General features: G+C 43.8%; 1 protein-coding gene across 1 annotated transcript in view; it reads left to right on the top strand.

Moving 5' to 3' along the window:
- The window catches only part of Cfap61 (cilia and flagella associated protein 61), a 256849-nt gene that overhangs the window by 56362 nt on the left and 173674 nt on the right, over positions 1–26813 (top strand). The window contains exons 9-13 of the mRNA XM_055602635.1: positions 8236–8321; positions 9058–9132; positions 13777–13961; positions 15575–15614; positions 18519–18658. Of these exons, the coding sequence (XP_055458610.1) occupies positions 8236–8321; positions 9058–9132; positions 13777–13961; positions 15575–15614; positions 18519–18658 (526 nt within the window). The remainder of the gene's footprint in view (positions 1–8235; positions 8322–9057; positions 9133–13776; positions 13962–15574; positions 15615–18518; positions 18659–26813) is intronic.

The following is a 26813-nucleotide window of genomic DNA, read 5'->3' as shown; positions in this document are numbered from 1 at the left end:
TCCTCAGTAGGAGTGAAGATTGTATGAAGAGAGATACTTGTGCCTTTCCTTTTGACTATCAGTCAGACTGGAAAAGAACCCACGATTTGGAATTTCTCCAGCAGTGTCATGCTGGGAGAAAGAAAGGCTAAAGCCTGGTGCCAGCCAGAGGAGGAACTTGTCTCCCAGGAATATATTTCACACATGTCCTTCCCGCCACCCCCAACACTTGGACAAGGACAAGGATATGGACAGGAACACAAATATGGACATGGACAAATATACACAATAAGTAAACAATAAAATGCAAAAAAAATCAGAGATTTCATAACAAGGAAGCTGTTCCCATGAAATCTCAACAATATGGTCACCTAAACAAGACCTGTGCAAATGACACTTGGCAAGTCAGTGTAGACAGGAAGATCCCAAGAGCTCCACTACTGGCATCCAGGGGCTGCTGAGACACTGCTTCAGGGGAAAACTCACTGTGGGTTATCTGATTCCAAGTGGTTGGCCCTGACACATGTACATATGAGCTTAGACTAAACAGTCTCAAAGGGTTGTATACATATGTATGCATGCATACACATATATGTATAATACTTGAAGAAGAGGTCATAAATTTGAGAGAGATTAGGGGGCATGAGAGGAACTGGAGTGGGGGAAAGGGAGGGTTGGAGACAATATAAATCCAGTGTTCATGGATGAGAGTCTCAGCAGCAACAGAAGTTGAGAGCAGGCCAGTCACGAGCATTCCTCCATGGTTTCCACTTGAATTCCTGCCTTGGCTTCTTTGTTGAAGAACTGTGATTGAGGCATGTAAACCAGACAAACCCCTTCAAGTAGAGTTAAAGAGATTTTACACAGTTCTGACTTGTCAGGTCACCTTGTCGGTGCCACTGGAACCAAAACAGTGGGTCATGATGACCAGGACCACATCTGGAGCAAGGCTGCTTAGTTACGTATTCCTCTTGCCCTCTGTTCAAACCTAAACCTGTCAGCCCTGAAAGATGGCCTTGGAGCCACTCTACCTCTTTGTTCCTTCCCAGTGTGGCCACACTGGCAAGCCTTCTTTCTCCACTTTTCACTATTACTTCTCTTTAATTGGTCTACTGAGGATGAGTGACTGAACCTAGCGTAAGTCAGGTAACCAGGCCAGTCTCTGGCTATGGTTGCACCTGTCACCTCAGTCCGACCCTCTTTGGTGGCCCACCACAGCCTCCGGTTTTAAAGGGAAAGAGATTTGGATTCCATCCCAGGTTCCTTTGTCTCCAACCCAGATTTGCTCTGCATGTATTTGCCAGTGATCTTGCTTCAGTTGTGGTTGGGTGGCATCTCATCGGACCACACGGTAGATGTTGGCTAGGACACTGTGACAACACTTGCTTTGAGTTACAAGAAAAGGAAAGGTTTATGTTACCCAGAGAAGCAAGCGTGGGTGTGATCCTCTCAAAGCTGCTTTCCCCCACAGCGCTGTGCCAGCATGCCACACAGCCCCCAGACCAGCTAAGTTCAGCCTGCCTTTCTGCAGTGCCTTTTGTTTCTATGCCCACTTTGCTCACTGCCTTGTCTTTCTCCTTTCTGCGGCTACTCCACTCTGCGGATGGGCTGTGCTGCTGCCTGCTCAATGCAAATGGGCTCTGTCTAGCCCTCTCCTCTGATAGATAACCAGACTTTCTGCATCTTCCAAGTCTCTCTGACATTCACCATCTGTGCGTCCCCTCAAACACCTGCCTTGCTGAGAAGCTGTTTTCCGGTTGACTCCAAATCACAGAGGTGCAAGGATGTGCGGGTACTCGCTTCTAAGTCACATTGTCTCCTCTCTAATTTTTTGCCTCTTTCTGCAAAATAAAAGACCAAATCCTTTTCCTGGGGCCCTCTGAGATACTACTGGTTTTAAAAAAGTTGAACTCATACTTCTCATAGCTAGGGGTTGTCAGCCTTCTCCTAGACAGGAAACTCCTTCAGAGACATGGGCCAAAGAAGCCATGTCTGTAGGACACTGTTCATCTAAACAGTGTTACTTCTTATTGCTCCTTATCCTTCAGATAGCTTCAATTCAAGTAACTTAGTACGTTGTCAAGGGTGTGAATCTTTCCACATGGTATTGTCTCAGCCGTGTCTCATAAGCTCTTGCCAAGTAATGTTGGTATTAATATTCTCATCATTGCTGTTTTAGGAATAACTCTTGCTCACAACTGTAATCTCTTCCTTTAGCTAAAATTTATTTCGGGAAGCAGTTTGGTTGCCAGTTGGTATGTATGTTGGTTCTCTTGTGTTTAATTTCAGATTCTTTGTGTCGTCTACAGAATCAGCCTGTGTTTTCTGCCCTGGGTTTGAATGAGTGTCTTTTGCTCTAGCCTGATTTAAGGTCAGCTCTTGTACACTGGACTTTTGAGTGGTGTGAACATGTTTTCTTTGTTCAGAATTTGGAATTTCAGGACACATTATGAAAAACAGCTCGCTAATGGCACTCAACTCTTCTGCTGGTCATTACTGTTGACCTCGGCTAACTTGAGACAGTAAAATTTCCCACTTCACTGCTGTCCTGGCCATTTCTCCATGTAATTTAAAGCTCTGGTTTACTCACTTAGATGCTGGGCTCTTTCGTCCATGGCTCAGTTCCTTTTCTGTTGCTGTGATAAACTCCCCTGGCAAAGGTGATTCAGGGAGAAAGGATTTTTGTTTGACTCACAGTTTCAGAATCCAGTCTGTCATGGCAGAGGTCGTGGCAGCAGGAGCTGGAGGGAGCCGCCAGTCATAATGTGTCCATAGTCAGGAAGCAGAGGATGCTGAAGGTGTGTTCAGCTCCTTTTCTCCACTTACAGTTGCAGATCCCAACCAGAGAATGGTACCAACTGCAATGGGCGGGTCTTTCCGCATCAACTAACACAATCAACATAGTTCTCCCCCCACATGCCCAGTGGCCCATCTAGTAATTCTAGATTTTGTCACATTTACAATATTCTCCATCATGGTGCTTACGGTTTTGTGATACGGAGATTGTCTTGTGGAGAATGTCTGCTATAAGTACAAAATACTTTTGCAGCATACAATATTTATTTTTAAATCATATTTTGTCTGATGTTAACATGTCTATTCCTAGCCAATGCTAGATGGCTAGAAATTCTTTATGATGAAGTCAAAGTAATGTGTTCCAAGTTCTAGGCATAGATACTTTTGAGAATAGACCAATAGCCTTGAGGCAGTTTACTTCAGGATCTTACCTTTGTTTTGTCTTTCATATTCACATTTACTATCCATAGGCACTTGATTTTTATTTTTGACTAACTATAGAAATCAAACATCATTTAAAATTATATGAATACAATTGAACAAGTATTTATGTACCATGTATGTGTCTGTGTGTGTGAGTGTGAGTGTGTGCATCTGTGTGTGTATGCAGGTACCATGGCACATGTGTGGAAGTCAGATGGGCACTTGTAGGAGTCAGTTCTCTCTGACCTGGTGGGTCCCAGGGAGGGAACCCAGATCATCAGAGTTGCTGGCAAGCATGCTTATCCACTGAGCCGTGTCACCAGGTCTTGTCATTCTTCCTCAGTTGCCCTCCACCTTATGTTTTGAGGCAGTGTCTCTTACTGAACCTGAAGTTATTTCACGTAGGCTGGCTGACCAGCAAGCCCTAGGGATGCCCCTGTCTCTGTTTCCACAGCATTGCCTCATGTGTGCTACACAAATGCTCAACCACTGATCTGCCCCTCCAGCCAAGGACACTACTTTGAAAGGAGTGAAGAGAAATACCAAGTCCTTAATGTTCTATGGAATTTGCTGATGTAACTGCGTAAAGCTGATTCTATTATTATGGGAGATTTCTGTTGCAGTTTTTTGTATATGTTTTAAATTGTCATGCAGCAACTTTTCTTTTAGGTAGTTGGCAGTTTATACTTTTTGTATATGAATTAGTATATTTAATTTACTTCTGAAGATGTGTCAGGACGCATTTGAAGTGATTTTTCATTTTCATCTGCTCTGCTCGTGATGTTCAAAGCCGTGAAGTGACGCTTCTTTCCCCATGATTCCTGCATGGGGCATTTATGTCTTTCCCAACGGTGTCACTATTTATCCACGTCCTTCACAGGCCTCGCCTCTGAAGGCCAGTTCTTCAGGCTGTACATGTTCTGTTGTTGGGAACAATGCTGCAGTGAGCCTCCACATGCATACCGCTCACGGTTTCCTCAGGCCTTATTCTAGACCTGTTCTTGCTGGGCTTGGCACTGTGCACAGTTACCAACCAGAGCTGTTCCAGTGGCTTTCTTCTGAGCCTCTCTGCTTTGCCTGTACTTATGTTGTGAGCGTGTTCTCTGAGTACTGTTGAAGCTGGATGCTTTTAATATGTCACATGTTTACTGGTTAATTACAGTTCTGTCCATTCATACACCTCACCTATTGCGCTAAAATTCAAATTTTCCCTTCCTATACGTACTTTTGTGAACACTTATCTCCTTTGTGTGTGTAGAAAGGTGTATGAGCACATGTTTACCACAGCATGTCTATAGAGGTCAAAGGACAACCTGAAGGAGTCAGCTTTCGTCTTTTACCATGAAGGTCCCAAGGGTCAAAGTGAAGCCATCAGGCTTAGTGTCAAGTGCCTGTGCCCACTGACAGTCTCAACAGCCCCATGTATCTACTTTAAAAAAAGCTTTTAAATGATACTTGTGACAGAACTTGAAAATTTTAGTGTAGCCAGTATGATACCATTTTGTGTGTGTGTGTGTATGTGTGTGTGTGTGTGTGTGTGTGTGTGTGTGTGTGTGTGTGATCTGTCCTCGCCATTTCTAAGGGGGGTTTTCCAACCTAGGAGGCCATGGAAATAGTTTTCTAAGATTTCTTCTAGTAACTTCTTCAAATAGATTTTTAAACCTCCAGAGAATAATCTTATCTACACTTAATTTGGAGATTTGCTGAAATGTCTTTTTTTTCCCTTTCCTTTTCCTTCCTTCCTTCTTTCCTCCTTTCTTCTTTTCTTTCCTCCTTTCTTCTTTTCTTTCTTCTTTTCTTTCTTTCTTTCTTTCTTTCTTTCGTTCTTTCTTTCTTTCTTTCTCTCTCTTTCTCTCTCTTTCTTTCCTTTCTTTCTCTCTTTCTCTTTTTTCTCTCTTTCTTTCCTTTCTTTCTCTCTCTTTCTTTCTTCCTTTCTTTCTCTCTCTCTCTCTTCCTTCCTTCTTTCTTTCTTTCTTTCTTTCTTTCTTTCTTTCTTTCTTCCTTCCTTCCTTCCTTCTTTCTTAGACAGGGTTTCTCTGTGTAGCCTTGGCTGTTCGGGACTCACTTTATAGACCAGGCTGGCCTCAGACTCACAGAGATCTGCCTACCTCTGCCTCCCAGAGTGCTGGGATTATAGGCATGTGCCACGGCACTTGGCTCTCTCTCTCTCTGTCTCTAACATGGTTAGCAGACACTAGTGTATAGCTTATTCTTTCCTTACCAATTTGAAATATTATCACTAACATCAATCAATATTTCATGTCTGGCTATATGTTTTTTTGTCCATTCTTTTCTAGTCCTATCTCAGTAACCCTCAGTTTTAAAGACTGGCTCTATAGTATGTCTTACAGTAAGAAATTTGAGCCACTTTGTTCTTTTGTAAAATATTTTTGCTGACTCTCTCTCCATACTTACTCTTTTAGGATTGCTTTATTTCCTTGCATTAAAGCAGTGTTGGGATTTTTGACGCACATTTAAAATGAATGTAAAAACACATACTGTTTCTTTGTAAAGCCTTCAAAATATGTTATGTTGCATTCTCTTTATGTTACTCATCTCAGAAGCAGCAAGGGTAGATGCAAAGTCTAGTGGAACCTGAAACCTACATAACCTGGGATCCCCTCTAAAGATAATCATAATTATGAATGCTGCATTCGATGCTGTGCTTTGGGAGTGGCCTGTACCAGGAAGGTACTTGAACCTGTAGCTTAATTAACCTTGCGGTAAACCCACTTAAGATAAGTAATCTCACACGGAGAGAAGGCCGTGGAAAATTGTGTCTCCCTCTCTGCTAGAATAATCTGCTGTTTGAGACTCTGAAGCTACTTAAGTGGTGGAAGCCATAAAATAACAAAGTTGTAGCTGTGGTCATGAGGGAGCACGTGACATTTGATGACCTCAGCGCACGTTATGAGCATTAACTAATTAAACCTCATAAAACCCAAGAGATTTTGGAAAGAGAAAAGTAGCATCACCTTGCCCAGTTCTGAAATGCAGCCACCTCTTGGGATGATGGTGGCAGCTGCTTAATAATAAGCTTCAACACCTCGTGACAGTTTAGCTAAGACAATTAGTCATTGCCAATAGTAATTGTCTTACGAGCACTAGCCTAGCAAATGGTTAAGTCACAGGAGTATTAGTTCATTGTAAGTCCAGTTCATTCTTTAGCTATTTTTATTTTCAGAAATTTTATTTTAAAAGAAGGGTCATTTTAAAAAGCAGTGTAGCTTAAAATAGGGAATTACTGATATGAGCCAAGCTAACCTATGATAGTAGAAGTCAGAACCGGGTGTGATGACTTGATGCAGGGATGAGGGAAACAGATCTTGCAAATGTTTTGCATAGTCATCTCAGTAGGTACCACTTAGGAGAGACTGTGTAGAAACTCATTGACCACAAAACCTTTTTGTGTGTTGTAGCTCAAGACAAAGTGAGTTAGCCCATGAGAGCATGCCACACTTGTCATTATGAAATCACTGGAAACCCCAGGAACATGACACAGTCAGGGATTAGAGATACAGTAGGTTTTGTTGTCCTTGAAGCATCTTTCTTCAGAAGGATTCTAAGCCTTTTCTCAGGGCACCTCTTCATGGCCTATGAGCTATGTTTCATGTCTGGATATGAGTCTCTCTCATAGTACCTTCAGCATTACTGCTTTCTGAAAAACCTCCTCGGGCATCTAATTTTTCTCTTAGACTCTCACTGTATTTCCTTCACCTGTGTCTTTGTTTGAAGTGGGTGGAAGGCATTCGTGGTCCAGTCGTTTGGGTTGAGCAGTGTTTGTAGGAGTCATCCTGTGGTAACAGGTTCTGAAAGATGAGATAGGCAGAGGAGGAAGCAGAGAGGACCACAAGCTACCCCTGGTCCTTCAATGTCTGATGAAAGAGTTAAAAATATGAAGGCAGAACATCTTGCTCTCACTGACTACATCTCCAAAACATTCAGAAGTCCCAGGGTGCCTTATGCCTGTAGGTAGAGCGTCTGTGAGCTGCTCTGACCTGTGTGAACCATCAGAGGAGGAGAGCAGAAGTGACTGTGGAGGTTCCTCAGTGAAACAGGCCCTTGGTGAGGCAGATGTCAGGACAGGCTTCCCTACTGTGAGAGCGCTTCCAAAATTTTCTCCTAAGGCCTGGATGACTTGGAGACAGAAAAGAGGGGAGAGGAGCAGGAGGGCTGATGGCAGAAGAAAGAGTGGGAGGGAGGGAGCCTGTATGGTAAGTAGGCAATCTTCCCATTTGTTCTTTTTATAGACGATTAATCACATAAAGAATGTCCAGATTGCTGACGTTGCAGAGCATGGTATAACGACAGTGCTCAGCCCCAGTTCTTCTTATTTAGAAAATAGAAAGTGGAGCTGGCATGGTTGTGTACAGCCATAAGTCCAGGACTCTGGAGGCCAAAGCAGGAAAAGTATGAGTTCAAAGCTAGCCTGGGCTACATAGGATTAGAGAGGGGGAGAAAGGGCTGTGAGGTAGAGTGGGAAAGGAGGAAGAGAGAAAGAGGAAAGAAATGCTAATGCCAGTATCACTGGCAGAATCTGTGGTATTTCCAAAGCCCCTTTCCTAATCTTTGGAATTCAGAGAGCACTATATGGTAAATTGTAGTATTTCCATCTTCTAATTTAGCACTATTTCAAAGCCTGAGATCCGAGAAGGTGATGGTTGTTTATAAACTTCAAAGGGGCCTGACATCAAAGGACTTGTTGCCCAGAGCTTGGCAGTGGCTGGGGCTCCTACGTGCCAGGCACATGCTCTTTGTGTGCATCATCTCATCTGCACAGCTTCCTGGGCAGTATGGTTTCATCATATGGGCAAGGCACAGAGGGCTGAAGAGGAGCTGGCCTAGAATCTGATAGTCAGAGTGAGGATTAGGGTGAGCTGCAAAGCCCCGCTGTCCTCTTCCCATTTCTCTTCTCTGGACCAGATGTCTGGAAATCCACCATTACTTAAACCACTTGCTTATGCTTCCCAGCTTCCTTTGGTTCCTTGGATTGCTCATTACTTACTTTGTGTCCTTACTCTACCTTTTCTTTGAAAGGCATTGAAAGCAAGAGTGACAGCCAGGGTTCTCGAAATGTAGTTGAGGAGCCAGGGGGAAGTGCTTCTGCAGAGGAGATGATCCAGGTAAGCGAAGACACTGCGTCCCCAGGCCTGTGGGATGGGGATGGAGCTGGGAGCCTTCGGTGTGAGGATCACCGCAGCATTCTGTCATCCACTGCAGAAAGGCCCCACTCACACTGAGGTGGGGCCTTTTATTGGGCAAGCCTCATGGCATGCTCTAGAATGGTAAGACAGAATGGAATGTCATTCTGTCGTCTTTGCATTTCTCATTACTGTGACAAAATACATGGCAAAAGCAACAGATCCATGTTTGCCTGTTGTTAGGACTGAAGCAGGAGTAGCTAGGGGCACAGAGAGACACAAGCACTTAGGGGAGTGAGGTACATGCTTGTTTTTTCAGTTGGGGTTCTTTTTTATAGATATACACACAAGTCAAAAGTTCTTAAAAGGCAGTTTGTTGTATGTTAATTATACTTTAGTAAAGCTATTTAAAAATTGGTGTAGCTCTGAAGTCACACAGAATAAGAATAATAGAATACAACTAACATGGAGAGAGAAATAGGAGGTGCCTATCCTGGCCCAAGCATCTGTGAGTCTACCATCTGCTCTTTCTTTTCTCCCATTAAAAATCCTTAGGGGCTGGATGCTGCCTTGTTTCCTTTTAACAGGTGAAGCCGAGGCTCCATCACTCTCTCAGTGTCTCTTAGCCAGTAAGCAAGGGCACCGAGGTCTACACGCTAGCTACTTCCTGCAGAGCTTGAGTTGGTTGCTTCTTATGTCTAACTGTGGTCCTTTGCAGGAAAAGGAGGCTGAAGATTCTTCATGTGAGGACACTGTGTCACCATACTTAAGTAAAATGTCTGATGATTTACAGGTAATGCTATGCTTGGGTAGGGTCTTTGTTACCTGCTGACCAGTGAGTGTCCCTCCTTCCCCATTGTTTTTTTGTGTGCTCTTTCTTCCTCTAACCCTCCACTGCCTCTCCCTAACACATAGCAACTACTGTCCCTGAGCTAGCTCTGGATAATTTGACCCCACTGTAATTAATCCTTAATTCCACACCTTCTGCAAGCTCAGACTACACTGTTGTGGGTTATTAATATCTATTATTGATTTATCTGCAGTTAAACAACAGTTATTCCTAAACCAGCTGCATACCCAAATCACCACACAGAGACTAGGTTTTTATTTAATTAACCTAGAGCACAATGCTGGGCAATGATTACTCCACCCTAAACCTCCAAGCCCGCAGAGCTTCTTCAGCTTTCAGATTTCCACATTATCCTTGCTTTTAGTCATATCTGAGGTCTGGTTCATCTCTGCACATGGTTCCAAGTTCTCTCCTTCTGATCTCTCTCTCCTCCTCTCTGGACCAGGATGTCCCACCCTATTTTCTCCACTGCTCAGCATTGTGGCTGGTTGTTTTATTGACAATACAGAGAACAAATGGTGGCATGTTTACACAAACTTGAGACAGGTGATGCTTATATCACAATACAATGTCCAGATTGAAACCAGACAGTGAGGTAGAGAAATCAATATTTGAATGAATAAGGGTAAATTGTATACATTCTGAAAGAACACTATACCAACACTACACGTTGTGTTTTATTTGTGTTTCAATTACTTGCAACAATTTTAGTATACACAATATTTTTTAATTCTTCTACTGTGCCCAAAGAGAAGCTTTGGAGAAGTACAATGCTTATTAGAGTGCTCCCTTCCCTGACACCGTACACAGAGATACACACCACGTGATGTGTGCAGATATATATCAAATGCACACACTTGCCCAGGTATAAGTATATGCACTTATATGCTGCTTAGGTTCTTGTAGCAGTCCTCTCTTATTACAGGTTCAAACCCAGCTTCACTTAGTTAACCAAGATTTGCTTGTTAGCATCTTCCACTTTGGCTGTCCCAGGCATCTTCCTTTGTTACTCTCCTTCATCTCACCCACACCCTCTTGCACTGCTTCCCTGTCAAACTGGTTCCATCCATGCCTTGGGTCATCTGTTTCTGTGAACTGGGGAGTTGGGAGATCCCAAGCCCTGAGGTCCTACTTAGCGTTTTATCCATTTAAGGAGCAATGGAAGACATTGTAGTGTCTGGAGTAGGAGACTAACATGATCTGCTGCCTGTCCTGGTGACAAGAATAAGGACAAACCTCTCTGGGACTCCAGAGGGCCTCCTGGTGATGGGCTGCTGCATTCTGTTGTCTCTAGAAGCTTGCACATCTCTGAGGGGGCCTGGGCCAACGATAGTCAGATCCATGATGGCATTGGGATGAACACTGAGTGCTGCTTCCCCACATCAGAGCTGTCAGAAGGCCAGACCCTCTGCTGTCTGACCCTCAGACACTGACCAACTGAGCACTCTATGAGGCGTCATCTAGGGTGGAGAGAGCCACTGTCTTACTGCCAGCCCTGAAGCGAGAGCAGCGCTGTGACCGGATGCCGAATATCTCAGCGCCTGTCCTTCCAGGCAGTCTGCAGGGTGGGGTTGGACACCGGATCCTGTACTATCTGCAGGGAAGTGTACAGCGGGGTCGGGGAGAAGAGCGTGGTGTATGGGTACAGGTCTACCCTTGCATTTGCTGCTGGACACCCCTACTGTCACTTAGTGTCAGCCCTCTGTCACTTAGTGTACCTCAGCACCACGGAATGGGGCTAGAGATGCCAAGCTGCAATTCTTTAGGGAGCAGCCAGGAGTGCGTGAGAGGAGTAGTTGAGGGAATCAACACCCAATTCCTTTACCTCTGAGGCAGAGTGCTCTGAGGGACAAATGGTGAAAAGCTGCCCCTTGACAGGCCTGTGTTGGTGACCTTACTTTCCTTGACTCACTTCCCTTCTTTCCTCCCAGAGGTTCTTGGCAGCTGCTGAGACCTTCAGCTTAGGTTTGTGTCTGAGGAGCCCACACTAAGAGACTCATTAACGCTAGGTCATTGCTGTGCCCCCAGCAGGAGAGATACAGTGGAGATACAGTTTAAGCTGACAGCTTTCTCTCTAAGATTTCTAAGAGTGAGGCCACTCCTTTAAAGCCCCAAACACAGATGGGATGGGGAGGGAGGACATCCCTGAGGACATCAAGGTAAGCAAGGATGATCGATCTCCTGTGTTTATCTTCTGACCCTTCCAAAAAAAAAAAAAAAAAAAAAAACACCACCAAAATGACAATAAAGAAGTGAAAAGGGCACAGGTCCCCAAAGACAACAAGATGGAAGGGAGTTATTGGAAGATTAAGCACTTCAAAAATATTTAGAATCAAGAAAATCGATGCAGGAATTTGCACTGGCTTAGCAGAACCAAGAAAGGGGAAGCATCTGAGAGGAGACAGTGAAAGTGGTGTGAACTCTCCACAAGGGCTTGGGGTTCTGCTGAGGGGAAATACAGGATGAGGGCGAGGATGGAGGCCTCTTTGGCAGCCCAGTAAGGAGTAGCCTGGACCCCAAACTCGCTGCACACTCTACATAGCTGACCAGCACCCTAGGGGGAATGACCAGGGGAACATTCCCTGAAGAAACCAAAGAGACAAGGCTCCAAGAGACTGTCTGATGGTGAAGGGGTGTGAATAGAGGAAGTGGAATTCTCCGTTTCAGAGGGAGAAGCTCCAGCTGCTCCTCGAAGCCAGGTGTTGCTGCTATAATCAGCTACTACAAGTTGGTGGCTTAAAACAACGTGGGCCTATCCCCATATAGGCCCAGGAATCAGAATTCCCTTAGTTCTCACACACTTAGCCTCAGAGTGGAGGTGGAGGTTTATTTCTTCTGAGGGAGCTAGGGAGGCTCTTTTCCATTGTTAGGCCAGTGCCTAGAAGGAACATGCATTTCTTGCCCTATGCCCTCTTCCTGTATCTTCAGGGCCACACCAGTGCACCTTCCCCACCCGCAATGAGCCTTCTGCCTGCCTTACATTTCATCAGACCTGTTTGCATAAACCAGGAGAGTTTTCTCTTCTCAAAACCCTTAATTTAGTGGCATCTGCAAAGTCCTGTTGCTGTGTAAGATACATGTCCTCAGGTTTTGGGGAATCAGACACACACTTCTTGAGGGCCACTGTTTTTCTCCCACAGTCTCTCCTGAGGGGTGGAACTGTAGGCTGGGAGAGTTTTGTATTAGTAACTTTTCTGAGAGTGTGATAAAACACCACAACCAAAATGACGGAGTTTATCTGGGCTCACAGTTGCAGAGGGTAAGGGATCATCATGGCGGGGAGGAATGGCAGGAAGGGGCAGGAAGCCTCCAGATCACATCGTTAATGGAAAGCATGAGGAAGTGAGAATAAACTGGAAGTAGGGCAAGGCTACACATTCCCAAGGCCTGCCCCCCCCCCCCGTGACATACTTCCTCCCACGAGGCCGCACTTTGTGAACCTTCACAAACAGCGTGATCAAGGTGGGTCCAGAGTGTTCAAATGCCTGAGCCTAGAAGGGGCATTTCTCCTTTAAACCCCTAAAAGCTCCAAGTCCAGATTAGGTGGGAAGAGAAGCAAGGAAGCTCATGCATTATATCAAATATCTGATTGCTTAGAAAACTCTTGACAAGTGCTACACAAATCTTACAAAACATGAAAAAATTTAGAAACAGAGAAAATAAAAATAAGGTGCACAAGTGAGAACAGAGCTATTTTATAGTACTTTATTCGTGGCAGCAAAAATACATCCTAACATATTTAATAACAATATCTATATTCTGTAATCTACAATGTATCATAGCAATATCAAAACTGATGTAACTAGAAATGTGATTTAATTATATTGTGGGGATAGAATGCAGGGAAAGAATCGCAGAAGAGCGTTAAATCTATCCAATACTTCAGTGCTCAACAAGAGAAAAATCTAAATTGATGAAATTTAGAAGAAATAGCAGCATAAGCATAATTTTTGGAAATAGAGATAAATATTTCAAGAAACTAGAAGGCTGAAAGTGATACCTGATGGAGAGGAGGGAGACAATGGACAGCTGTTTTTTTATAAAATTCTACCACTAATAATTTGACTGTATGTTTGTGTTATTTTGATTAATAAACATTCCAGAAGGAACTCAGAATGAATCATGTTCCCCTGGATTATAATATCTGCAGGTAACCCACAGATCGGAGTGGATGTACCCAGTGCCAACTTCCCTGGTAGAGGAGGTCAGTGGACCTTTCTGGGCTCCATCTCATTCAAAGAAAACCTTCCGGGAATCTAGTACCACAAAACCTTAATAAAACCAGTTTTCAAGAGAGAACTTGCTGATCTGTTAATATGTGTAATATGGTACTCCATACTAATCTTCACCCAGTGAAACAGTTAAAAATGTTTGTTTGGGGGCCTTTCTGTCAGAACTTGTTCTTATTACTGTGAGTTTTGAATCTCTTTAGTAATGTCTTCCGATGGACCCTCTCAGGATGGTTTGTTTCAGATGAGGCAGTCACACATGCCGTAGGGACAGGACGACAGGACATTTAGAGACAGTGAAGCCAATAGCCCCATGAGGCTCCATGGTTCCCATGGGTTGCCCCTCTCTCCACTCTAGGACAATGATCAGAAGTTCAGCTTACTTTCCTTTGCCGGCGATGAGGACGTCAGTTTGAGCAGTGAGAGCTCCCTGCCATCCTTCCTGTTCCCTGAGGAATCCTCGCACTTCCGCCCCATCTACCTGGGAGATTCTGACGCGTTTTGTATTCAGCTCTTTTGTATTGATGAGAAGTATGAGGCAAGGCAAGTACTGACTCCAATGTTTGCTTAGGTAATTTTTTTCCCCAAGCTCATGGTCTTTAAACCAGGCCCCATTTCCTAATCTTCTAGGAACCTCAAAACAAAGCAGATTCCTGGATCTCATCTAGATATTCTAATCCATAAAATTTGGGTAATATCTACAGAAAGGAATAAAAATATCTGGACAGTTGTATCTTTCCTGTATCACAGTTAAAGATCTGGAGAATTCCCACTGTGTAGCCACATGCTGCTTCCTTTATATACAGTGTGCGTTTCTCTGAGTCTTTGAAGTTGTACTGCTTTTGGGTGCAAGAAATAGAAAATTCTTCAAAGGCTAATGCAGCTGAGGATAAGTCCAGTGGTAGGACTCATGCTAGACAGTGCTAGACCCCAGACTTGGATCATTGAGGAGGAATTTTCCCTTTACTCTGGCTCTCTGCTGTTGGTCCCCACCTGAGAAGATAGAAGATGGCCTCAGGTCTACATAAGAATCTCATGGGAGGGCATTCTGGCTGAGGTTCAGATTTCCAGCCAAAGTTTCAAGAGGCCTGGTTGACGCAGTGCTCTTTCCTGAGCCAGTGACTGTCATGGAGCCATACTTCAATGTGTGCTGTCTGTTGCCTCACGCTTCGCCTTTAAATTGGAGCAGGAGACTCACCAAAACGTAAGATGTTAGAGGGGGGTAAAAGGAACACCCAACAACCCAGGAAAGTTATGGAAGGAGGCATGATGTCTAGCTGACAAGGCCTGGCTCCCACTTCCTCTCTCTCAAGAGAACCTATGTATGCAATGCTTGGGGCCTCCCTTTCTCAGTCTCAGGACCACTGCCTGATGCCTGAATTCAGCATCTTCTTCCACACACCACCTCTTCTAAGCTTATCCACTAAATATTTTGAAGAGGAAATATGTGCCCATTTTGATAGAGCTGAAGGTTCTAGAGTACCTTTGAGATAACCACAGATAGTGCTGGCCATTTCCTTTTTAGGGGTGCATCTAATAGAACCCCCATCTTTTAGCCCCAGAACCATGGTTTTTTAATATTAAATATTTAGCTTATATGGAGCTCATGGAGCTTGCAAAGGGAAATCTTCCTATTTTAATTAGAGTGTAGACTAAAGCACCTGGAATGGCCTTCAATACTTGTTTTATATGTATTTTCTCTGTGTTTTTAGATAAGATTATGCCAAGACAGTTGTTTTTTATTTAGTTTGATGACACCTTATAATTTTCCCATGAAAATACAAATGTGGCTATTTAGAAAATATTTTGCAAATAAAAGTAGAAAATTTCAGGATAGCTGATCACATAGCCAAATCTCTCCTAACTCTCCCAAAAAGAAAGGGGTAGATCATGTCCACAGAATGGCCGTCATCAGTCCTGGCTTTGAATTGCACAGCTATTATTTGTTCCTGTGAGAGTGTCCAAAACTACTGTATGGCTGACATATGAAGCCTATGGTATATACAAGTAATTGCATTCACCTGTGCAATTGATTAGACCTATTGGCTGGCTAACTGCTGCACGGGGGTGGGGTACGTAAATCTCTTGAACTGTATGTAAATCTCATGATGCTTTAATATGCAGTCCATTGACATTGCTCACTGTCTTGTTTACAGGTCGCTGGACTTTATGAGTTTTGTCTTCAGTCTTTTTCCTGTGAGTACATGCTGGATTTTGAGTAATATATTTGCTTTCGTGGCTGAGTTATAGAAAGACAGAATGTTTACTGTGCAGACATTTAAAATGCCATCAATGTCAAGGCTTGAGCTGTTCCCCTGTTCTGAGGAGACGGTCAAATGTCATGAACTCCTAAAGTAGAAAGTGTTGTCATTTTCAGTATGTGTCTGCTGTACAATTGTTTCCCTAAGAGACAGCATTCCAGTGTTTGAGTGGGATTAAATCAATCACTGTCATATATGAAAATGCCAGCAGTTAGGGATCCGTAGTACCTCAGATTTCTGAATTACTTGTGGTTTATAGTGGCTCAACCTATGCTGACGTCAGCACATTGCTTTGTGGCAGGTAGGAAAGAGGAAACAAACCTGTGGGTGATTTCCAGTTTGGCATCTCTTCCCCACTCACTCCTGGGTCCTTACATGGTGGCTGGCATGTGGAAGGAGCTCAGCCAATGTTAGGTGCACTGGGGTCAAAGCACACACATGCTCCTCCATCTCAGGGACTCCGAGCCTCTCCATTGTCCCATTGTTGTCTGGGGATGGGGATCCTCACCAACCACTTATCCTAAGGGAAGGAAGTGGAGGAGGAAGACAGTCAGGAGAAGCAGTAAGTCATTAGAAGGACCTCTCTGATGCTTAGCCGGGGCAGCTCATCTCAAGTGTACTTCTTCAGTCAGGCTTCAAACATAATACCTGTTCTTTTGTGTCCTTTCTATTTGTTATATTGAGGCTATATATATATATATATATATATATATATATATATATATATATATATATTTTTTTTTTTTTTTTTTTTAAATAATGTGATCTTCGGTTTCACTTTATTGTTTTTTCAAAAACTAAAAAAGCCTTAGAACGGGGCAATATGTTCTCCACTATGGTCTCTTGAAATTGATTTTAAGGCATTTTCAAAGCTCAGAAAGCAATGGGGATTAACCCAAACAAAGAATTTTCAAAGCTGGTTCCCTCAAAGATGCCTTAAAGACATTTCACTGGGCTTCATTCTTATTTTAACATCCACATTATAAAAGTAAGACTGGATTTTAATGGGCAGAAGACCTGTTTACATTTTGATTCTATTTGACTTGGGGATATAAGGATACAGGAACAAAATACCTTCATTACTTCACCGTTAATCCCTCAAATCCAAGCTGAAGCAACTCATTATCGTTAGTAACCCCTTCCCTAAGGAAGCCCACCGAGACTTGGCACCCAGTCCTTATTTTCAGCTTGAGTAGCTTGGCATTGTGATTCTAAAGTTTCCCCAAAAGAAGCTGTGTTATTTTGCTAGAAAGAAGGAAGATAAGGTCAAATAATGATTCACTCCTTGGGGCTGCAAAATGTCCTGAGGGCTTTGGATTAGCACAAGTAATACCTTCACAGGGTTCAAGAGGAGGCAAAGTCCCAAAGGGACAAATTAGCTCTGGGAAGAGCAGGCTGCTTCTGCGGGAACCTGGGACAGGATCAAGTGGCTGTGAGGAACTCAGACAGCCTTGAGCTGTACAGTCTGCAGACGCTGGAGTGAATGTTCTAGTAGCTGCATGAACAAAAGAGTAAAAAGGGAAGAAATGGAATTCCTGTTACTGCAGCGGGCAATCAATGTCAAAATTGCTAACGAGCTGTTTTATATTCTTCATCGCATGCTAAGCCTTGAAGTTCAAGGGTTTTAGATTGCGGCGTCCCTCAGTGTAAGAACTGGCTTTTCATCTGCAGTGCTTAATTCTATTTAAGTCTCATGAAATTTGCAGTTGGATCAGCAGCTTCATATATTCAGGGTGGGGTAGAGAGATTACCATGACTGAAGCACATGCAAAACTTGTCCAATAAATGAAATTTGGTGCCAGTCTTTAAAGTTTAAGTTAATGTAACTAACTTAAATGGCATTAAATTAAGATTTTAGTTTCTCAGTCACACCAACCACATAGTGAAGGCTCATTAGTCACATGTGACCACTGGCTTGCTACCTGGGACAGCAAGGTCTAGAAAGGGAAATGGCATCACTTAGAAAGGATGATGTCATGACAAAGACCTCATATATAACCACAGGATTTTAGAGTCAAAACGGCCTGGGATAGCACCCACATTTCACAGAGCAGAGGCCAAGTCATCGGTAAATCTCACTTCTTGAAGTTCAAGGCCCTTGTTATGATACTATCCTGCCTAGTTTACTCACTGACAAAACTGAATTCACAAATGGAAATGGTTTAAAAATCTAGGCCAGATCTTGTAGCACAGGCCTATTAATCCAGAAACCCAGAAAGGCGAGACAAGAGGATTGCAAGTTCAAGACCTGCATGGACTGCAGAAGAAAGTTTAAGATCAGCCTGGACAACTCAGTGAACTTTTCTAAAAAAAAAAAAAAAAAGGTCCCGAGCGAGCAAAGGCTGGCTCAGCAGGAGAGTTCCTGCCCAGCGTATGCAAGACTCTCAATGTGATCTTCAGAGATGCAACATTAAACAAGCCAGTGAGGTCAACTGCTAGGAGCTGAATGTGGTAGCCTCTAACCCTGTAATCCCAGAATTTGGAAGACTGCCGCAGGAGGATGATTCAGAGGCCGGGTCTGGCTGCATAATGAAGCGCTGTCTCTGAAGCTGCAGCAACAGAAACTGTTTCTGTGTGAGAGTGCCTGAGTGGGCTGCTCGACGCAACAGTCACCTGTTCCGCTTTCAGTCAGCTTTGCTGATGTCTTCTCCATCCTCTCCTAGCTGCTAGGCTCCATGAGTTTTATTAATGACTCTGCAAATGGTAGAAAAGCAATTTGAGCATTTTCTAAGTGCTTTGTTTTGCTTGTTTTTCAGTATATATAGCACAAATTTGTTAAATGAGAAATGGCTTCTTATGCTCTCCAAACGTCTTACTGATCTTTAAAAATAATTTTTAGAATAAGAACTACTGCTTAATATCTGTGCCCCGCCTCACACCTGAGTTCGTCCTCATCCAGAACTTCGTGAAGGTTGTCCCATACAACAATTGCACCCTGGAGCATGATCTCTATATGTTCCATCGAGCTGGATTGCTCAAGTAAGTGAACTTAGGTGTTGTGTGACTTTTTGAGAGAATGGTAATGTCTTTTGCTGGTTGGAATAAGCAGTGTCCCCCACCCCACCCCCCACAGGCTCAGGTGGTGCTACTGGAGGAGGTTATGGAACCTTTAGAAGGCAGAGACTTGGTAGAAGTATGCCACTGGGGCAGGCTTGGTTGAAGATGTTACCTCAAACGTCCACGACTCGTTTGCCATGTGGGCTCCCCCCTCCAGAACCATAAGCCAAAATAAACTATTCTTTCATAATTTGTTTTTGATCATAGTATTTTATCATAGCAACAAAGGTAATACTATGTGACTATTCATCCCAGATAGGACACCAACAGCAGACCAAAGAAATGATCTATGAAATCTAGTTTGGTCCTTGTTGTATACTTGAGCATCTTTTGGATATATTGTTCACAGCAGCTTTATTTGTAATAGTCAGAAACTGGAAACAACCCAGATGTCCCTCAGCTCAGGAATGGATACAGAAATTGTGTTACATTTACACAATGGAATACTACTCGGCAATTAAAAACAACAAAATCATGAAATTTGCAGGCAAATGGTGGGATCTAGAAATGATCATCCTGAGTGAGGTTTCCTAGAAGCAGAAAGACACACATGGTATATACTCACTTATGAGTGGATATTAGACATATAATATAGGATAATCCATACTAAAATTTGTTCCCCTAAGGAAGCTAATCAAGAAGGAGGACCCTGGGTAAGATGCTCAATCTTCATTCAGAAAGGCAAATGAGATGGACTTCAGAAGAGGAAGAAAAGAGGGAACAGGACAGGAGCCTATATCACAGAGGGCCTCTGAAAGACTCTACCCAGCAGGGTATCAAAACATATGCTGAGATTCATAGCAAACTTTCTGCAGAGTGCAGGGAATCTTATGAAAGAAGGGGGAGATATAAAGACCTGGAGGGAATAGGAGCTCCACAAGGAGAGCAACAGAACCAAAAAATCTCAGCACAGGGGTCTTTTCTGGGACTGATACTCCAACCAAGGACCATGCATGGAGATAACTTAGAACCCCTGCACAGAAATAACCTATGGCAGCTCAGTGTCCATGAGGGTTCCTCTATAATAGGAACAAGGACCATCTCTGACATGAAATCATGGGCTGGCTCTATGATCACCTCCACCTGAGGGGAGAGCAGCCTTACCAGTCCACAGAGGAAGACAGTGAAGCCTGTCCTGATGAGACCTGATAGACTAGGGTCAGACTGAAGGGGAGGAGGGCCTCCCTATCATTGGGCTGAGGGAGGGGCAAAGGAGAAGAAGAGGGAGGGAGGGTAGGGTTGGGAGAGGAAGGGGAGGGGGCTACAGCTGGGATACAAAGTGAATAAACTAATCGAAATAAAAAAATAATAAAAGAAAAATAAAAGAAATCTAGTTTGGTTCACACAGGTTATCAGCAGGAACATGGTCTAGGAGTTACGTATTAGGGACATGGTTGACTCAAAGGCAACCATATCACTGAAACTGAATCACTGTGGACCAGCATGGGTGATGGTGACTCACCAAAGCTCTGTTTCTGGAGTCACTGCCCAATTGTAACTAGTGCTTCCCAAATACTCTCTTCTCCCAGCTATTGTTCATTGCTTGTGTAACTTGGGAAGGAGCCTTCTGGACCTTCTCCCTCTCCGAGTCTTACCAGCTTTGTGAATCCAGTACATTTCCATAGCTGAGTTTTAGGAACTTTCTTCTTCCCTCACAGGGACTAACAATACTCAACCCTTCCTCAGGCTCTTACGTTTTTTTCTTTGCCATCTTTGAAAATGTTCCCTGCATCTTGGAAAGATGTGAATATCTGATGTTTTCTCCCATTTATGCTTGAGCAGTGAACCACTGTACACTAGTAACACTCACTTATTCTCAGCTGCCAAGAGTCATGGTATAACTAGCACCCACCAAGAAAGAGGTCTCTCCTCATGAGCATAACAGTAGCTCATGCTGTAAGTAGGGATGACAGGCACATCACATCCACTTAACGAAACAGGAGTTGATTTCCCATGGGGGACAAGACCTCTACAGCTATGGGGTTTGTCCCTGGCTTCCATATCAGACATTAGTTAGTTCCTGCAGAGTGGGTCTTAAGCCCAAATCAGAGAGCAGTTATTTGTCCCCATAATAGTTGTACCATTATTGTAGCAGCAGACACATCTGGTGTTGGCATTGTCAGCATAACATGCACGGTGCAACACTGAATGGGACTGTTGGTGACAGCTCTTCCTCCATCAGCCTGTGGAGCACCTGTGTTAGTCTGGACTCTCTAGAGAAACAGAGCTGATAGGAAAAGGATGTGAGTGGCTTACAGGCTGTGGCCTAGCTAGAACAACAATGGCTGTCTATCAACACAAAGTTCAAGAATCCAGCAGTTGTTCAGTCCACAAGGCTGCATGTCTCAGCTGGCCTTTCGTATACCCCAGAATCCTAAAGAAGTAGGCTCTAGTCAAGGGATAGACTTGCCAGGGATAGTGAGGGTAAACAGGCCTTGTTCCATGGCCTTTACATAGCTGGGCTGCCAGCAGAAGGTAGATCTTCGGCCCCTCAGAAAATTGGGATAAAAGGTGGGTCTTCCCACTTCAAATAATTTAATTAAGGAAAAAAAATTCCTCACAGGTGTACCCAGCTGCGTGAGCTTTAGTTAATTCCAGACGTAATCAATTTGACAATCAAGAGTAGCTGCCACAGTCCACAGCTGATGCACAACTGTAGCTCCTTACGTCATGCTTAATTTCCAAATGAAAACAAGAACCATGTCATAATCATGCCCAACGTGATTTAGCATACAACTGCAAAAGCATTATAAATTTTTAGAAGAGGTGGCAATGTTGTTTTAGGGACATTAAATATGACAACCAATAAATGTTCTCTTAATTGATGTTATATCACATGATAAAGAAATCAAGGAAAGAAAACACAAATGTGTGTACAAGCACATTCTTAACAACATATGACAGAAACATTCGTGTCACTTCTAATTCTCATTTCTGCAACTGGTCATATAAACTTAGACGCATGCTATGTGTAACAACTTTCATCTACTCTCCATTTTGTATTTCCCCCACTCTTAGTAGGTTGTGGCTGTTTTCTTGGAGGAGTGTCCACACCTCCATTTTTGAAGTGTCTGTGCTGTTTTTCATCCTGCCTGGATTAGGCTGTGGTCGGTTCCCATTGACTTCAGTCACAGGACACAGTAGCGCAAAGAGATGCCCTCAAGGCTCTCTACTACTCCAAACATAATGTTTCTTACCTCTATTGTGGAGAAGCAATCTAATTTTCCTTTGTTAATCTGGATCAGTCATCCTTCCTAACACTTTTATTCCTTTCTTAGCCTATTGGCTTAAGGGTGTCAGAAACCCAAAGTGTTGGGAGAGGGGTGAGTCTGAGCTTCCAGCTCAATGGAACGTTTGTTGTGGCTCCTGACAGGAGCACTCCCTGCTCTCAAACCAAAACTTCTAGGCCAGCGGTACTTAGGCAAAAATTTTCCTACTTGGTCACAGAGAAGGACAGTGGAACTATTCTCTTTTCCACCCCTGGACTCCTGGACTGTATATCTTGGCTTTGGGGAAACTGCACCATATATTGGACACTGATTCAATGCACATACTGCCTACTGGAGAACCCTGCCTCACTCCTCCAGGCTGCTGGAACTATAACTGTGTTTTCAAAAGGCCATTCCATCTTCCTATGAGGCCAGTTGATTTAGCATGGTGGGGAACATGGTGAGGCTGGTGGACCATGATCGTGATAGCCCACTGTCTCACTTCTCTGGCTGTGAATTGAGTTTCTTGGTCAAAATCAATACTCTGTGGAATACCATGATGGTGGATATGGCATTCTGTAAGTCCATGGAGTTTTTTTTGTTTTGTTTTGTTTTGTTTTCAGAAACATTACGTTCAGGAAAGGCAAACTCATAACCAGTGAAAGTATCTCCTCCAGTATGGATTAAGCATTGTCCTTTCCATTAAGAAAGTAGTCCAGTGTAGTCAACCTGCCACCAAGTTGCTGGCTGGTCACCCCAGAGAACAGTGCCATATCTCTTGGTCTCTGCTATTGGCAGATTTGGCACTCAGCAGCCACTGTGGCCAGGTTAGCTTTGGTGAGAGGAAGCCTATGTTGTCCAGCCCATGCCTAACCCCATCAGTGCCACCATGGACACTTTGTTCATAGTCTTATTGGGCAATGATGGGGATAGCTGGAGAAAGGCTGACTGTCCACAGACTGGATCATTCTATCTACTTAAGTATTGAACCCCTCAGCTGGAATCGTCTTTTGCTCAGCATTTACATGAAACACAAGTGTCTTCACATCCTTCACCCATTTGGAGAGATTTATCCACATACTTCCTCCTCAGATACCTTTCTTACTAATTTTCATATCTTGTTCTTTCAAGTCCCTGACATCAAACTAATGATTGGTTGCAGCCCATACATCAATCAGTGAATAATTGCACATCTCAACATTTCTCCTTCCAAAGAAAATGTGCGGTTGTGTGTACTGCTCAAAGTTCTGACCACTGTGAAGATTTCCCTTCACCGGTGTCTTCCAAGGTTGTCTCAGAAAAGGTTATAATGCCACAGCTGTCCACTTCTGGCTAGTGCCTGCTTAATGTGCAGAGCTATCAGTGAACCAGGTCACCATCTTTTCTTCCTCAGTCAACCAGTTATGACACCCCATGAGGCATTAGGTGCATGCTTCACTGAGTCAGACTTCAGCCAAAACTCTATTAATAGTCACCTGACCACCACAAGTTCCTACTTTAATTGGAGGGCCACAGTGTTTCTTGGGGTCTCCCCGAACCACAGTCAATTCATACCCTGCATCTGAAAGACTCTGGGAGGTCTGATTGTTTCCTTTTCCCCAGTGTACAGCTACCATTGTAACATGCTGTAGAGCAGAGACCATAGGCATTTGGGCAGTCCTTTCATGTAATTTGATTATGCCTTCAGAATCTGCTCAACCTTGATCACCCATATGCCATTTCTGTCTGATAGTAGATTGCTTCTGTGCACATCTTACTTTCTGACTGCTACGGCCAAATAAACCCCAGCTCATGATGGGCAGCTCAGGTCACATGGTGACTTGGTGGCCTATTGTCAAATGTTAGTTTCCACTAAGGTCCAATAGCAGTCTAAGCTGTCTCTCAAAAGGAGAATAGCTGTCTACAGATAATGGTAGAGCTTTGCTCCAAAACCCCAAAGGTTTCTTCTGTGATTTTACGGATAGGGGCCTGCCTAAGGCTCCAAGCAGCATCCCTGTGTGTCACTGATTCCTCAAGTGTCATCGTGTCTGCTGGATTAAATGGTCCAAGTGGTAGAGCAGCCTGCACTGCAGCCTGGACTGTTGCAGATCCTACACAAAGCTAGCAGCTTTCTAAGTCACTTGCTCTACGGGCTTGAGTAACACGCTCAAGGAAGGAACGTGCTGTCTCCAGACTCCACACAGACCCCCTGTGTTAGCTCGGGCTTCCGTTGCTGCGACAAAACACCGTGACCAAAAGCAAGTTGGAGAGGAAAGGGTTTTTTCAGCTCACACTTCTACATTGCTGTCCATTACCAAAGAAAATCAGGACAGGAACTAACTTAAGCAGGTCAGGAACCTGGAGGCAGGAGCTGATGCAAAGGCCATGGCGGGGCGCTGCTTACTGGCTTGTTTACGTGGCTTGCCCAGACTGTTTTCTCTTAGAACCCAGGACCACCAGCCCAGGCTTGGCACCACCCACAGTGATGATCACTAATTGAAAAAAATGCCTTACCGCTGGATCTAATGGAGGCGTTTCCCCAATTGAAGTGCCTTCTCTGATGCCTCTAGCGCCAAACTGACATTCGAACCCAGCCAGTACAGCCCTTAAATGTGTTTCTTTCTTGGTGGTGGGAGGGCCCAGGTGCAGTAGCCTACCTTTCACGTTAGAGGGACTATCTCTCATGTCCCACACCGCTGGACTCCTAAGAATTCCGTTGAATTTTGGATGAGTTTATTTCCCACCCTTTGATATACATTTGTTAGCAGGGGTTCCAGTGTGGTTGCTATCTGCTGCTCACTTGGTCCAATCAACAATATGTTATAAATATAGTGAACCCATGAGATATTTTGTGGAAGACATAGATCATCAAGCTTCCTTTGAAGTAAGTTATGACATAGGGCTGAAGAGTTAATATATTCTTGAAGTAAAACTGTAAAGATCTATTGCTAGCCTTGCCTACTGAAAACAAATTGCTTCTGGTCACCAAGAAAGACAGGTACCAAGAAAAGGGCATTTGTTAGATCAATAACTTCATAGCATGTACCAGGAGATGCGTTAATCTGCTCTAACAAGGACCCCATATCTGGTATAGCAGCTGCAATCGGAATCCCTGCTTGATTGAGTTTTCAACAGTCAGCTGTCATTCTCTGCAATCATTTGTCTTGTGCACTTGCCAGATAGGAGAGTTAAAGGGAACAGCCATCCTGCATCTTTCAAGTCCTTGATGGTGGCACTAATTTCTACAATTCCTCCAGGATAAGATACAATTTTTGGTTCACTATTTTCCCTGGCAGAGCCAACTCTAAAACCTTTCATTTGGCCTTTCTAACCAAAATATCCCTTGCTCCACCGATCCAAAAACTAATGTGGGAATTCTGCCAACTTCTAAGTTTATCTATCCCAAGTATACATTCTAGGACTGGGGAAATAACCACAGGATGAGTTTTGGGACCCCCAGGACCTACTGGGCATCGCACTTCAGCCAAAACTCTATTAGTCACCTGACAACCACAAGCTCCTACTTTAATTGGAGGACCACAATGTTTCTTGGGGTCTCCCCAAGTCACAGTCAATTCATAACCGCTATCTAACAGACTTTGAAGAGTGATTGTTTCCTTCCCCCAGTGTGTTCTTACCCTTGTGATATCCCCTCTGGGGAAGGACTGGAGAAAGGTTAACTGTAATACTACTCATAGGCATTTTTATCAAGGTCCTTCCTCAGGGGAACCTGACTATCCCTTCATTTAAGCAGTTCTGTCTGAAAACTGGCTCAAGTCTGAAAATTGGTTCATGAAATAAGATCCCTTTTGCTATGATACAATGTGGCCTTTCTTTCATTTGTGTGTGAGGTTTTTTTAGCTTATACAGACCAAACAAATGTGCTTCAGGCTTTTTGTCTATTTCATGCCTGGAAACACCATGATTAGATTAGCCAGTACCAAAGGTTCGTAAAAATCAGTTTGCCTGTGCTGTGCATTCCAGGTCAGGCCATATGAATATTGCTTTGTCCATGGTGGCCATCGTGATAACCTCAAGCACCTTGCCTTTGGTGATTCAGTGCTGCTGGCTGGCTCCTGAAACTTTGGGGCCAATTCAACCCACCGCATTAATTCATCCAACTGAGAAGCAGTGACTATGACCTTAAGGTCTAGTGCAAGGAAAACGATGATGACAAAACTGCTCAAATGTCCCCTCTCACCATTTTGCATCTTAGAAGATTAGTGAAGGGCACGTCTTCTGGGCCATCCCATTGTGGAGGACTAGGTTTTACACAGCGTACCTACTTTAGCATTGCAATTTCCCTGAGCCTTAAAATCCCTTGGAACTTAGTTATTGGTCTGATCTGGCTACAGGGGAGGCTAAGAGGAATGACGCTAAGCAGCTAGGTATGCTCTCAGTAAACACAGTTGAGCTCACCACTGTGAAAGAAAGCGGAGGAAGGATGCCATAAATGCTTCGTAGTCACTGTTTCTCACATGTGTGCAGAAGTCCTAGAATGGGGCTTATGATTCTACTCAGGCAGGACTGGAGGGGGCAATAAAGAGAACTTATTCTTGCTTTTTCATTAACAGACTTGGTATTTGGAATAGTTTCAGGTTCACTGCAAAATTGAGGAGACATACAACGCACCCCCATACGTCCCTTTACTGTCTTGTTATTCTCATTCGGCATCAGAGGGCTACATGTATCACAGCTGATGAACCTCGTTATCAACCATAGTCCATAGTTTATGGTAGGGTTCCAGTTTAGTGTCTGTGATGGTCTGATTGTCAGTTCAGCAGGATTTGGAGTCACCTAGAAGACGCATCCTTTGACGTGTCTGCGAGGGCATTTCCAGAGATATTTAACTGAGGGAAGACCCATGTTGAATGAAGGAACACCATCCC

Source organism: Psammomys obesus, unplaced genomic scaffold (genome assembly GCF_907164565.1).
Source record: "Psammomys obesus unplaced genomic scaffold, mPsaObe1.curated_primary_1811, whole genome shotgun sequence".
In the NCBI taxonomy this organism is placed as follows: Eukaryota; Metazoa; Chordata; class Mammalia; order Rodentia; family Muridae; genus Psammomys; species Psammomys obesus.
Note: the sequence above shows the minus strand (reverse complement) of the source record. Positions and strands in the feature narration are given on the sequence as shown.